Genomic DNA, 12,537 nt, shown 5'->3' with positions numbered 1-12,537 from the left:
AAGGAGGGAGAGAGGGAAGAAGGAGGGAGGGAAGGAGGGAGAGAGGGAAGGAGAGAGAGAGGGAGGTAGGGGGAAAGGAGGGAGGGAGGGAAGAAGGAGGGAGGGAAGGAAGAAGGAGGGAGAGAGGGAAGGAGGGAGAGAGGGAGGGAGGGAAGGCAAGCATGTGAAAGAGCTAGAGAGGAGGAGTAAGAAATAGCAAAGGGCAGGGTGCAGGGGTGGGAGGCCACGTCTCTAGAGGCCTCAGCCCTTGGTCCAGCTGCTCTCAGGAGAAGGACCTGAGCCAGGAAGTCAGGCTGGTGACAGCTGGGCGTGTAGGAACGATAATTCACATCTCTTTTCATATCCCAGAAATAAGTGTGACCCGGTCCGGGGAAGCTGGCCTCTGGGCAAGCACAACTCTCAGCCATAACGAGGCAGAGAGGGAGCGGGGGAAGGTGCGGGGGTGGTGGAAGCTGCTCCCGCTCTCAGGAAAGCATCCCTAATTGTTAGGGAGAAGGAAACAGATTCAGCCTTAAGCCCCAGCCGAATGATTACAAACAGACCAGGCCAGGCGGCCCGGTGGTTAGAGCTCGGGGCTAATGAGGCCAGGGTCCCAGGCGTCAGTGGCTTCTCCCAGAAAGCAGTGCTGCTCCCTAGCCACAGCCTCAGGCCTAACACGGACCCTCTCCTGGCCACAGCCTGGCCGCTGACCCCACCGGTTGTTCTCTCTCTGCCCGTGGATGGCTCCCTGCAGCCCCACCTTCCCCTGGTGGCCGGGTGGGGGCGTCCCGTCAGAAATGTCCCCTTTTCCCCCTACGGCCGCGGGTGCCAGGTCTAGCAGGGCTACAGGAATCTCCAAGTCTTGCTTCTTCCAAGCAGCATCTGAGAAGCCTCCTCCGGCCCACCCCCCTCCCTGCTGCCCATCGCCTCCCTCCCCCTAGCTCCCCATAAAGTGCCAGGACAGGGCAGCTAGCAGATCACACCCAATAAAAAGCCCTAATCAGTCCCAGTCTCTCTCCCAAAGCACCGGAGAAAACACAGCTTGCAAAGAGGAGGCAAGATCCCCAGAGCCGGGGTCTACACCGGGGAGCGAGGCTGAAAGCCCCTCAGCCCCTCCTGCCAGGCTCCTCACCCAGAATTCCTTCAGGCTTGCTCCAGCCACCCCAAGGAGAACCGAGAAGCACCAGAGAATGTCGCCTGGGAAAGAGGAGTGGATCCAAGATGGCGCCCTCCCCACCGCCTTCGAGCCCCCATCAGGATTTGTCTCATCAGTAAACAGGACAATTTCCCAAAGGAAACACCCTGCATCCATCCTCCTTCCGTGGATTAACCAAGCCGGAGACAAACTCCCCGGCAATGGCTAGTTACAGCCGAGCTCGTCTCTTCCTAGCTTGCCCTCTCCCCGCCAGCAGGGAATTCAGACTCATTAAGCCATTAGCCTGAGTGGAACAGAATAAAGAGCCTGGAAGAAACATTCTCAGAATCCCACCACCAGGAAGGCCAACCCGAAATGAGGCCGGGATTAGCCACGTGGCCAGAAAACTGTATTTCCTCTGGTCAATTGAGCATGAATAGGCTTTGTTTCCTTACGGTCAGGTCATTAAAAAGCAGAGAGACAAATGCAGCCCCAGACACTTCCCAGCTGGGTGACCCTGGGCAAGTCACTTGACCCCCCCATGGCCCACCCTTCCCACTCTTCCACCTAGGAGCCAATACACAGAAGTTAAGGGTTTAAAAAAAAAAAAAGCAGAGAGACTTGCAAGAAAACCAATGAATCTTTCAACTGGGTCCCTCTGAGCAGCCAGGCATGGAAGGAAGGCAATCTATTGTCTTCAGAATAGGTGGGTGGACCCAAACAAGCCCTATGAACCAGACGTCTGGAAAAATTGAAGAGGCGAGAGCAGTCTAGACACACCTGGTTCCAAAAGCCTCTAGACTGGGACCAAATAGTCAGATCACAATAATAATAATAATGAAGAGGATGAGGATGATCATTATAAAGCACTTTTAAGGTTTGCAAAGCACTCTACATATGTGTATGAATAAAAATGTATATTCTAATATATGTTTTTATTCTCACATATATATATTTTATTCTCACACTGATCCTATTAAGTTGGGGCTATTATTATCCCCACTGGAGAAGGAAATGGCAAACCGCTCCCATCTTTGCCAAGAAAGCCTCACGGGCAGTACTGGTGTGCTAAGGGTCCACGAGGTCATAAAGAGCTGGACACAACTGACTAACAACGATGATTATTCTGCCCATTTTACAGATAAAGCACCTAAGAGACAGAAAGGTTAAGGGCTTTGCCTGGGGTCACAGAGCTTGAGTCTGAGGCAGAATTTGAACTCGGATCTTCCTGACTCCAAGCCTCCCCCTCTATCCACTGTACCACCAAATGCCCTGGCTTTGAGTACTTAGAAAAATGGCGCTCCAATTTCCCAGACTGGGTGGAAACGGCTCCGTTTGGAAAATAATCACTGAAAGTAAAACCAAAATCTCATTTCCTTGAGAGCTTCAGGAAAGGGAGAGGCTTAATGAGAACTTGGGATCATGGGTGGAGAGCCGGATGAGACCAGCTCTCAGTTTAGAGAGGAGATGAAGGTCCAGCGCAACGTCCCACACGTCCGAGCAAGAATCAGAGGTAGAATTTGAACCCGGGACCTCTGACTCCCAGGTCAGTGGATCTTCCCATGGTACTACTCAAAAGACAATAAACCTGGAAGGCAAAAGCCAGCCCGAGGGACCTGGGAAAGGGCTGGGCTGCAAAAGCCCCTATAAGGGCTCTCTGAGGGGACTTAGTTAGGAACTTGGGCTGAAGAGCAACGGGAAGCTCTTATCCAAGTCACCGACGTCGCCAGCGCCCGACTTCCTCTCCTAGGAGCTGGATGAGCAAAGGGCTTTGGGGGCTCTGCCTTGCTCCTTCCCAAGAGCATGGCTGAGCCCGATTCTCCGCTGCCAGAGACCCTTGACACACGCCCCATCTAGTGGCAAAAACCACAGCGGCCACAGGTGCACCGAGTGGGAAACGGGGGACACAGGCTGAGAGGACACTCTTGACGCCGCCTTCAGGGCCACCCCCTGCCTCAGGAACCACACACGGCTCCTCTGCCTCGTTTAGACAGAACATCCCAAGTTGTCGCCTTTCTAGGCTGCTCCCCTCAAAGGGGGAGATGACTGCCAGGATCCTCAGAGATCCCGGATCTCCAGCCAGAAGGGACTTCCGGGGCCAGTCTAGCCCAAGCGTCTCATTTTACAGATGAGGAGACGGAGGCACCCAGGGAGAGGAAGTGACTTGCCCAAGGTCCCACGGCGAGCAAGCAGCAGAGCTGGGATCTCCAGCACTGTACTATCTCGTGCCTCCCCCAGCTCTTGGCACAGAATCAATGTTTACTGGCTGCCTGGAGATGCCCAGCTGGATGGAGCTTTCTGAGACTCCTCAAACTAGAAGTGAGGCTGGGGGAGGCGAGGGGCTGAGAGCTCACTATGAGGAAGCGTCTCTAACGGACAGGGTTAGGGTTCAAGGGCACGACTCGGCACCCCGGGCCGAGAATAAAGAGGGGAAATGGGGACTGGAATAGAAGAAAGGACTCACCTTCTATTTCTCCTCCGGGGGCGGATATTTTCGACATGCACAGGTAATGGGTGCCCACGATGTCATTATGAGTGACCCGATCCCTAGAATGAGGTCCCAGAAAAAGTCTTTAGCCCCAGGGAATGGAAGGAGGGAGGGTCTCCCAACCTGCCCCCCACACACAAGCTACTGAAATAAAAACAGTAATGGTTAGCATTTAAATAAGGCTTTGGTCCTCACAACAAGCTGAGGTCATCATGCCCATTTTACAGATGAGGAAACGGAGGCAAATAAATTCTAAAATCTTTGCCCAAGTTGGTGTTCTTTAAGCTGTGTGGGAGCATCCCTGTGATTGCCTGGCACACAGTAGGCACTTAATAGATGTCTGCTGATTGATCAATTGATTAGTTCATTTAGACAGGCTGAAATGCCGAGCTGAAAAGTTTGCTTTTGATCCCAGAGAGCCAGTGAAGATTTAGGCACACCTGTGCTCTCTAAGGACTTTGGCAATTCTAATTGATTCCCCCCCCCATCCAAATGGGAACCCTCTGAAGGGGGCCTCTGTGTCTGTCATTGGTTTTCAGGCGTTTCTGTCACATCTGCCCCTTTGTGTCCCCATTTGGGTTTTATTTTTTTGGGCAAAGATACCAGAGTGGTTTGCTATTTCCTTCTCCAGCTCATTTTACAGATGGGTAAACTGAGGCAGACAGATTTGAACTCAGGTCTTCCTGAGTCCAGAACTGGTATTCTATCCACTGTCCCATTAGCTATATCCCTTCTTTATTCTGTACGTCCCCAAACAAAACACAACTTAAAAGCTATTTCTTTCTTTCTGCCTCCTTGTCCCTTTCTAAGTCAGCAGGGGTTCCCAGACTTGTTTGGCCTGCCGCCCCCTTTCCAGAAAAAATATGACTTAGCCCCCTAGAAATTAAATTTTTTAAATGTTAATAGCAATGAATAGGAAAGATAAATGCTCCTGTGGCCATCACCGCCTCTCTGGATCACTGCAGCACCCACCAGGGGGCGGTGGCGCCCACTTTGGGAATCACTCTAAGTCAGGAAGACCTGGGTTCAAATTTGGCCTTGGACACTTTACTGTCTGTGCAACCCTGAGCAAGCCACTTCACCCTGTTTGCCTCAGTTTCCCCATCTATAAAATGGGAATAATAACAGCATCTACCTCCCAAGATTGTCGTAAGGATCAAACGAGATCCTATTTGGAAAGCGCCTGCCACACAGTAGGGGCTTAATCAATGCTTGCTCCTCTCTCCCCTTCTGTCAGTCTCTGCCTCCCTCGGTGGGTCTCTTTCTGCCTCTCTATCTCCCCGTCTCCCACTCGTCTTCCTCCCCGCCTTGGCTCTCTGGATGGACCCTTTCTCTGGGAGGTAACTGGAGACTCCAGAAGAGGAGAAAGTAGGCCAGAGAGAAGGGAGTTCTGCCCCCAGCCTCGCACCCCAGCTTTTCCCAAGCTGGTTCCCAGGACAGATCAGCAGATTCGCTGGCTCCCCCGCTCCTGCCCCCCACCAAAAGTATTTCTAAGCCAGCTCCATCCACCACACCAAGGGCCCGTCCCCTCCCCAACAACCAAGTCCTCGGGCAAGACGGAGGCTTTCAGGAGAATTGGATTTCTGGTTTGAGCGGGGCCAGGAGGAGGAGAGAGAAGAAAGAAAACCAAGAAACTGGAAAATTGACCCCCTGGAAGCCAGCGTGTTTCCAGGAGCCAGGTCACCCCGAGTTTATCTGAGTGTGCTGGGAAGAAAGCACCCTGTGGCTTTGGGAGGGGAGCTGCAGAGTCTGCACTAAACTTCTTGGCCAACACACAGGCTTGAGGGTTTGGGGGGTTTTTTTTGGAAAATGCCAAAGGTCTCAAAATAGCTGCACAATAAAAATGACTCCCAGGCCTGACCAGAAACCCACGGCTACGGGCCCGTAATGGAGCGGGGCTCTGTGTGAACACACACACACATACCAGAGGCGTTCCATCAACAGATTACCCAGACGCGCGTGCGCACGCACACGCACACACACACACACGCACACACACACGACACCCCCCAGCCGGAACCCTGAGGCGGCCGACGCACACCTACAGATACGCCTACACACAACCCGCAGCAACGTGCAGTGCACACGCACACGCACACGCACACACTGACATTCCAGGGGAAAATGATGTCTAACGTGCAGACGGACACGGAACACAAAGGGCCACCAGCACGGACCTTCAGCGTGGACAGCCCCAGCAGCCAGAGACACACAATGTATACCGCACACCCACACAACAGAAATACAACAGCCCAGGGACAGGTGACACGCACAGGGGCACAAACACCCAGAACCCTCCCACACCTCCCAGAGACAGACCATTCACACGCTGCAGACGGGGACACCCACACAGACACGAGCCAGAGACGCCCGATGCCCACAACACGGAGAGAGACCCTCACACCCAAGTCCAGGGGCACAAAGGGGCACGCCAGAGAGGGGCACAAATGTGCCTGCATTTCCCCACAAGCAAACCCCCTCCGAAACCCCAAACATTCACACTTCTGCAAAAAGCACAGCACTCAGCACCCCCAGACACATCCACCCAATTAGCTGCAATGAAGAGATGTCTCCAGCCCCACGGCTCCCATCTCCTCCAAACCACTTCCCAAAGGCACATACCAGTGGTCGGGCCCCAGAATGCTCTCCCCCACTGCTGAACTCCCTCCCGTTTTCATTTCGCTTTTCTCTTAAGACTCCCACAAGCTGTTTTCTTTATTCCTGTGAACCTGGCACATGTCTGAACAGCTCTGTGGTGAGTCGGGCTCTTTTTTTCCTTTCCTTCTAACCCTGTCCTCCTTGTCAGGAGCCCTGTGACCCAGGCCCTAGGAAGACCAGGGAGTCCCCATGGGCCAAGCTCTTCAGGGCCACATGAGGGATGCTTCTCTCCACCTGGGGTGGTTGGAATGTGGTCCAAGCCAGGGGCAAGGGGCCAGAAATGAGGACCTCTAGAAGTCCCCTTTGGTCTAAGGGGAATTCTTATGATTCCTAAAACTCTACTTTAAACATGCCTTTCCCAGCTGCAGAACCTTTGTAGACCAGCCAAGCCAACCTCTTTGCTGTCCCCCGACAAACGACATTCCATCTCCGACCCATATGCCTCTGCACAAGCCATGCCTGGAATGCTCTCCCCTCACTCCCTTCATGGCTCAGTTCGAATGCCACCTCATACACACGGTTTCAGCAGACACCACCCCCCCCACATTTGTTAGTGTTGCCTCCACCCCTCCAAAATTGTTTTCTATATATTTTGTTTTTACTGGTCTGTGGGCATCTCCAGCCGGGTAGTATTTAAGATCTGTGAGAGCAAGGGATTCTTTGTTTTGTCTTTGTATCCCCACAGTGCCTAGCACGGTGCCTGTAGTGACCCGATCTGAAGATCTCCAGCAATGGGGAGCCCAGTGCTTCCAGAGGCAGTCGACCCATTCGACAGTGAGATAACTTCCTTAGCCCTCCATCTTTCAACATTGTGCCCAAGAGGCAGCCTTATCTGACCCACAACTTATCTACATCCCTGATCTTATTTCCCTTCTTCTCCAACATATTCCTCTTTCTGTACCAGCCAGAAGGCAATCCTTACTCCACATGGCCTCATTTTCATTCCTACTTCAGCATCTTTGCCCAAGCTAGGACCCCCATCTGTCATGCCTTCTCCTTTCCTTCAAATCCTACCCATTCTTCTAAGCCTGGATCATGATTCCATTTTCTCTACGAAGGCACCACAGGTGTTATATGCCCATTTTACAGATGAGGATATTAAGTCTCAAGAGAGATTAAGTGCCTTGTCCTTGGTGGTATTGCTACCAATACCACCGTCGTTGGTTCCATTCTACCACAGTAGCTCAATTCTCTGACCAATGACCCTTAACGTCTACAAAGAATCACCAAATGTCAGAGATATAAGGCCTCCAAAGACCATCGAACTCAACCTATCCTTAGCCAAGAGTCTCATCTAGAAAATCCCTGACAAGTGGTCATCGAGGCTTTGTTTATAAGCCATTTGGGAGTAGCGTGTGTATATGTGACTCTGTGTGGGTTTCACACATGTGCTCTTCATCCCAAGCTAGGCTGGGCGCTCCCAAGGGGAAGGAGGAACCATGCCTCTGTATGAAGGGACTTCATGTGGTGGTTACAGCACTGAACTTGGAACCAGGAAGACTTTGATCCAAATCGATCAATCCGCAAAAGTTTACAAAGCCTCTACGATGTGCCAAACGTGCTGGGGATGCAAAGAAAAGTGGAGTAGTTCCTGCACTCAAGGAGCTTCCATTCTACTTGCACAAACACAGCCTTTATGTAGGTCAGCAAAAAAAAAAATAATAATAATAATTCAAAGTGCTTTGAGGAGGGAAGGAGATGAGCAGCCAGACAGAAGAGGTGGGGAAACTTCAGGAAGGAGGGGGTGCTTTAACTGAGTTTTTAAGGAAACTAGGACTATCAAGAGGTGGAAATGAGAAGTTAGTGTTGTAGGCATAAGGAACTATCTAGGGGATAGCTGGGTGGTTCAGTGGATTGAGAGCCAGGTCCCGGGTTCAAATCTAGTCTCAGATACTTCCTAGCTGTGTGATCCTGGCAAGTCAATTAACCCCCCCATTCCCTAACTCTTACCAGTCTTCTGCCTTGGAACCAATACATAGTATTGCTTCAAGGATGGAAGGTGAGGGTTTAAAAAAAAAAAAAGAAACTGCCTATTCAGAGGCATTGAGATGGGCGATAAGAGCTGTGTTGTATTAGGATCATGGGTTTATGATGGGACTTCAGAGGCCATCAAGTCCAGCCTCTCCATTTTACACATGAATATTACATATAAATATTACATTTTTATACACTAAAATCTGGAGATGCCCAGAGTAAGATCTGAACCTAAGTTCTCCGGCTCTGAAGCCAGTGCTCTTCCCACTGTACCAACACTTTCTCTCTGGGCTCCTTCTGACATTTAGTAGCAATACCACAAGGACAAGGCGCTTAATCTCTCTTGAGACTTAATTTCCTCATCTGTAAAATGGGCATATAGCATCTGTGGTGCCTACCTTACAGGATTGTGAAGGGTCCAGTGAAAAAATTATGTAAATCATTCTATAAAAGGCACTATATAAAAATCACTTGTCAGCAGACAGAATGAGAGACATTTTTGGATACAATGTAAGAATTGGTTTTGCTTCACGATGCATTTTTAACAAGAGTTTTGTCTTTTATCTTTTTTCTTTGAAACTGAAGGTGGGTGGGAGGGAGAGAAAATAAATGCTTATTAATTTAAAAATAAAATGAAATGAAAAACAAATGAACACCCCTTCTCAGCACCTGGCACGGCTGCTGGCCCACAGGAGGTGTTTAATAAATACTTGAGTTGAGTTGAGTAGACATCAAAGGGATACTTTGAAAGTTCTGTCAACCTTGGAAGCTGGCAACTCTAAAAATTCTACAATTCAGTGACAGAAAACTCACCAGTCCATAACACGAATCTTCATCTTGTCACACATTGAGGGAAACTGAGGAAAGAGGAGAGAAGCATTGAGTTAAGGGGTTCTTCTGGAAAGGGAACTCTCCGGAAGGCCCTGCGGTCAAGAGTAGACAGTCAGCCAGGGGCCCCGACTTCCCCAACTGAATCTAGCTAAGTGAGGAGAGGGCAGTAGGTTGGCCAAGGGACTCTGGGAGGGAGAGAGAAGGCAAGGAATTAAGCCCAGGCAGGGATGGAGAAATAGAAGACTATGAAATGGCCCTCCCTCTTCCCAGACTCCCCTTTCTCGAGTCTCCTTACCATGGCTGGCAGCGTGATACTTTGGTTCCACTGAGGATGGGCTGTCTTCTCCAAAATCTTACTGCAGAGCTAGAAAAAGAAAATGCAGAGGGCTAGTCATAGTACTGGGGTCATGAGATCTTGAGCTAACAGGGCCTTAGAGGCTGCCAGAGCAACCCCCCCCCCCGACTGCCCTGCCATCTTCCAAGTCCCAGCTACAATCCCACCTTCTCTAAGAAGGCTACCTCCATTCCTCTTCGCTCTTGTGCCTTCTTTCCGATGGTTATCTCCTATCTATTCTGCCTAAAGCTTATTTTTGCATGTTTGCGTCTATATTCGACTGTGGGCTCCTTAAAGGCAGGGACTGCCTTTAGCCTTTCCATTAGGTGGGGCAGATGATAGAGCATCAGGCCTGGAGTCAGGAAGACTTGAGTTCAAATCTGACCTAGATGTGTGACCCTGGGCAAGTTGTTTAACCTTGTTTGCCTCAGTTTCCTCATCTGTCAAATGAGCTGGAAAAGGAAATAGCAAACCACTCCAGTATCTTTGCCAAGAACACCCCAAATGGGGTCACAAAGAGTCCGACATGACTGAAACAAATGAACTACAACAACCCAATGGCATCTTTTGCTCCTGGTTCTACCCTTTGGGACCAAGCAGAACAAGGTCAGTCGCCCTTCCACGTGACCACCTCCATACTTAGCTCTTCTTTCCCCTCTCTAAGGCTTCTCTTCTCCAGCCTGAATTGAGCTCACACCTTCATCCATCTCCATATGCCAAGCACACCAGACCCTCCACCATCTTGGTCGCCTTCCTCTGGGTGTCTTCCAGTTTATCAATGGCTTGCTCAAGCTGTAGCTCCTCAGAACTGAGTCCAACCCTCCCGATAAAGTCAGATCACAATAGGAGGCAGCATGGCCATCCGATCCCACGTTCTGGGCACCAAGGCTTGCTCAGGCTTCCCCTATTCCCTGAATCACATTTGATTCCTCTCCTCTTGCCCCATCTGTCTCTACCTCTTTGGCATTTCAGAACTCTTCCATGCACTGGGGGAAAGAAGTGGCACTGGGTATTGTGACTCTAGGTACCTAAGTGGCACTGTAGATAAGAGCTTTGGACGTAGGTTCAAGAAAATCTGAGGTCAAATCCTGCCTCGGTCACTTACTAACTGTGGGCAAGTCATATAATATCTGTTTGGCTCAGTTTCCTCATCTCTAAAATGGAGATAATCAATAGGCAATTTTCAGATAAAGAAATCAAAACTATCAATAAGCACATGAGAAAGTGTTCTAAGTCTCTAATAATTAGAGAAATGCAAATCAAAACAACTCTGAGGTATCACCTCACACCTAGCAGATTGGATAACATGACAGCAGGGGAGAGTAATAAATGTTGGAGGGGATGTGGCAAAATTGGGACATTAATGCACTGCTGCTGGAGTTGTGAACTGATCCAAACATTCCGGATGGCAATTTGGAACTAGTCCCAAAGCGCTCTGAAAGACTGCCTGCCCTTCGATCCAGTCATACCATTGCTGGGTTTGTACCCCAAAGAGATCATAGACAAAAAGAACAAAAATATTTATAGCTGCGCTTTTTGTGGTGGCAAAAAACTGGAAAACGAGGGTGTGCCTGTCAATTGGGGAATGGATGAACAAATTGTGGTATCTGCTGGTGATGGAATACTAGTGTGCTCAAAGAAATAATGAACTGGAGGGATTCCATGTGAACTGGAAAGACCTCCAGGAACTGATACAGAGTGAAAGGAGCAGAGCCAGAAGAACATTGTACACAGAGACCGATACACTGTGGTAAAATCGAATGTAACTGACTTTGCTACTAACAGCAAGGCAATGACCCAGGACAGCTCTGAGGGATTTATGGTAAAGATGCTACCCACATTCAGAGGAAGAACTGCAGGAGAGGAAACACAGAAGAAAAACAACTGCTTGAACACATGGGTTGATGCAGACATGATTGGGGATGTAGACTCGAAATGACTACCCTGGTGCAATTATCAATAATATGGAAATAAGTCTTGATAGATGACACATGTTAAAACCAGTGGAAATGCGCTTTGGCTATGGGGAGGATGAAAGTAGGTGAAGGGGAAAGTAAAAACATGAATCATGTAAAAAAAATAAATAAAACCTTGCCTTCCATTTAAGTAAAAAAATAAAATAAAGGGGGCAGCTGGATGGCTCAGTGGTTTGAGAGTCAGGCCTAGAGACGGGAGGTCCTAGGTTCAAATCTGGCTTCATACACTGTCTAGCTGTGTGACCCTAGGTAAGTCACTTGACCCCCATTGTCTACCCTTGGCACTCTTCTGCCTTGGAGCCAATACACAGTATTGACTCTAAGACGGAAGGTGAGGGTTTTAATTAAAAAAAATTTTTAATAAAATAAAATGGGGATAATCATAGCATCTACCTCTCGGGGTGGCTGTGAGGGTCAAGGGAGGTAATATTGTTAAGTGCTCTAAAAGTGCTGCTGTTATTCAGTGTCTGTGGCACCCTGTCCCTCTAAAACGGGGGCTCCCTGAGGGCCCAGGCCAGGGGGGCCCAGGGCTGGGACCTGTTTCTGTCCCCTGCTGGGGCTCCCTGAGGAGGGCCTCCATCCCGGATTCTGTGGCCTCGAGGCCTTCCAAGGATGGTTTGTAGGACTCGGATTCCTGTTCTCTCTCGAGCCCAACTGGAGGAGGATTTCGGAGCCTCTGAGAATCTCCTCCGAGGGTTTCCATCCCAGAAACAATCAGCCTCTGACAGCCGCCCCTCCTTCTGGGGTCCAGGGACCACGGGCAGCCCTACAGAGGCCTCCCTTAAGGAGAACAACAAAGACCTTAAAGGGGGCGCGGGTGGAATGGGAGGAGGCAGAGCCCGGCCCCCAGGGATCCAACCTCCTTTTGGGGGGTCTCCTCCAGGCAGGGCAGGGCCAGGCCGGAGCACCCCCGCCTCCCCTGGCCGAGGCTCCGCTGGGCAGCTCAGCCTCCACAGCCCGCCTCTGCCCGGGCTGTTCCTTAGACAGCAGCACCACAGTGTGTGCGGATGGGGAAATGCTGGGGAGAGCGCCCAGCCCGGGCTGGGCTGAGCGGAGCAGCCACAGGCGTCTGAGCATCAGCAACAGAGCCGGGAGGGGGCGGGGAGAGGACGGAGGCGGGGCCAAGCCTTCTCCTCACACACACACACACCACCACCACCAC

The 12,537-nt window shown here is 50.5% G+C and overlaps 1 protein-coding gene across 1 annotated transcript in view; it reads right to left on the bottom strand.

The window, feature by feature from the left end:
- DYSF (dysferlin) overlaps positions 1 to 12,537 on the bottom strand; it is a 194,055-nt gene that overhangs the window by 148,402 nt on the left and 33,116 nt on the right. The window contains exons 7-10 of the mRNA XM_044659284.1: positions 9,361 to 9,429; positions 9,048 to 9,091; positions 3,579 to 3,661; positions 3,085 to 3,091 (exon numbers count right to left, since the gene is read on the bottom strand). Of these exons, the coding sequence (XP_044515219.1) occupies positions 3,085 to 3,091; positions 3,579 to 3,661; positions 9,048 to 9,091; positions 9,361 to 9,429 (203 nt within the window). The remainder of the gene's footprint in view (positions 1 to 3,084; positions 3,092 to 3,578; positions 3,662 to 9,047; positions 9,092 to 9,360; positions 9,430 to 12,537) is intronic.

The sequence above is a fragment of the Gracilinanus agilis genome, chromosome 2, assembly GCF_016433145.1.
Source record: "Gracilinanus agilis isolate LMUSP501 chromosome 2, AgileGrace, whole genome shotgun sequence".
Taxonomy (NCBI): domain Eukaryota; kingdom Metazoa; phylum Chordata; class Mammalia; order Didelphimorphia; family Didelphidae; genus Gracilinanus; species Gracilinanus agilis.
Note: the sequence above shows the minus strand (reverse complement) of the source record. Positions and strands in the feature narration are given on the sequence as shown.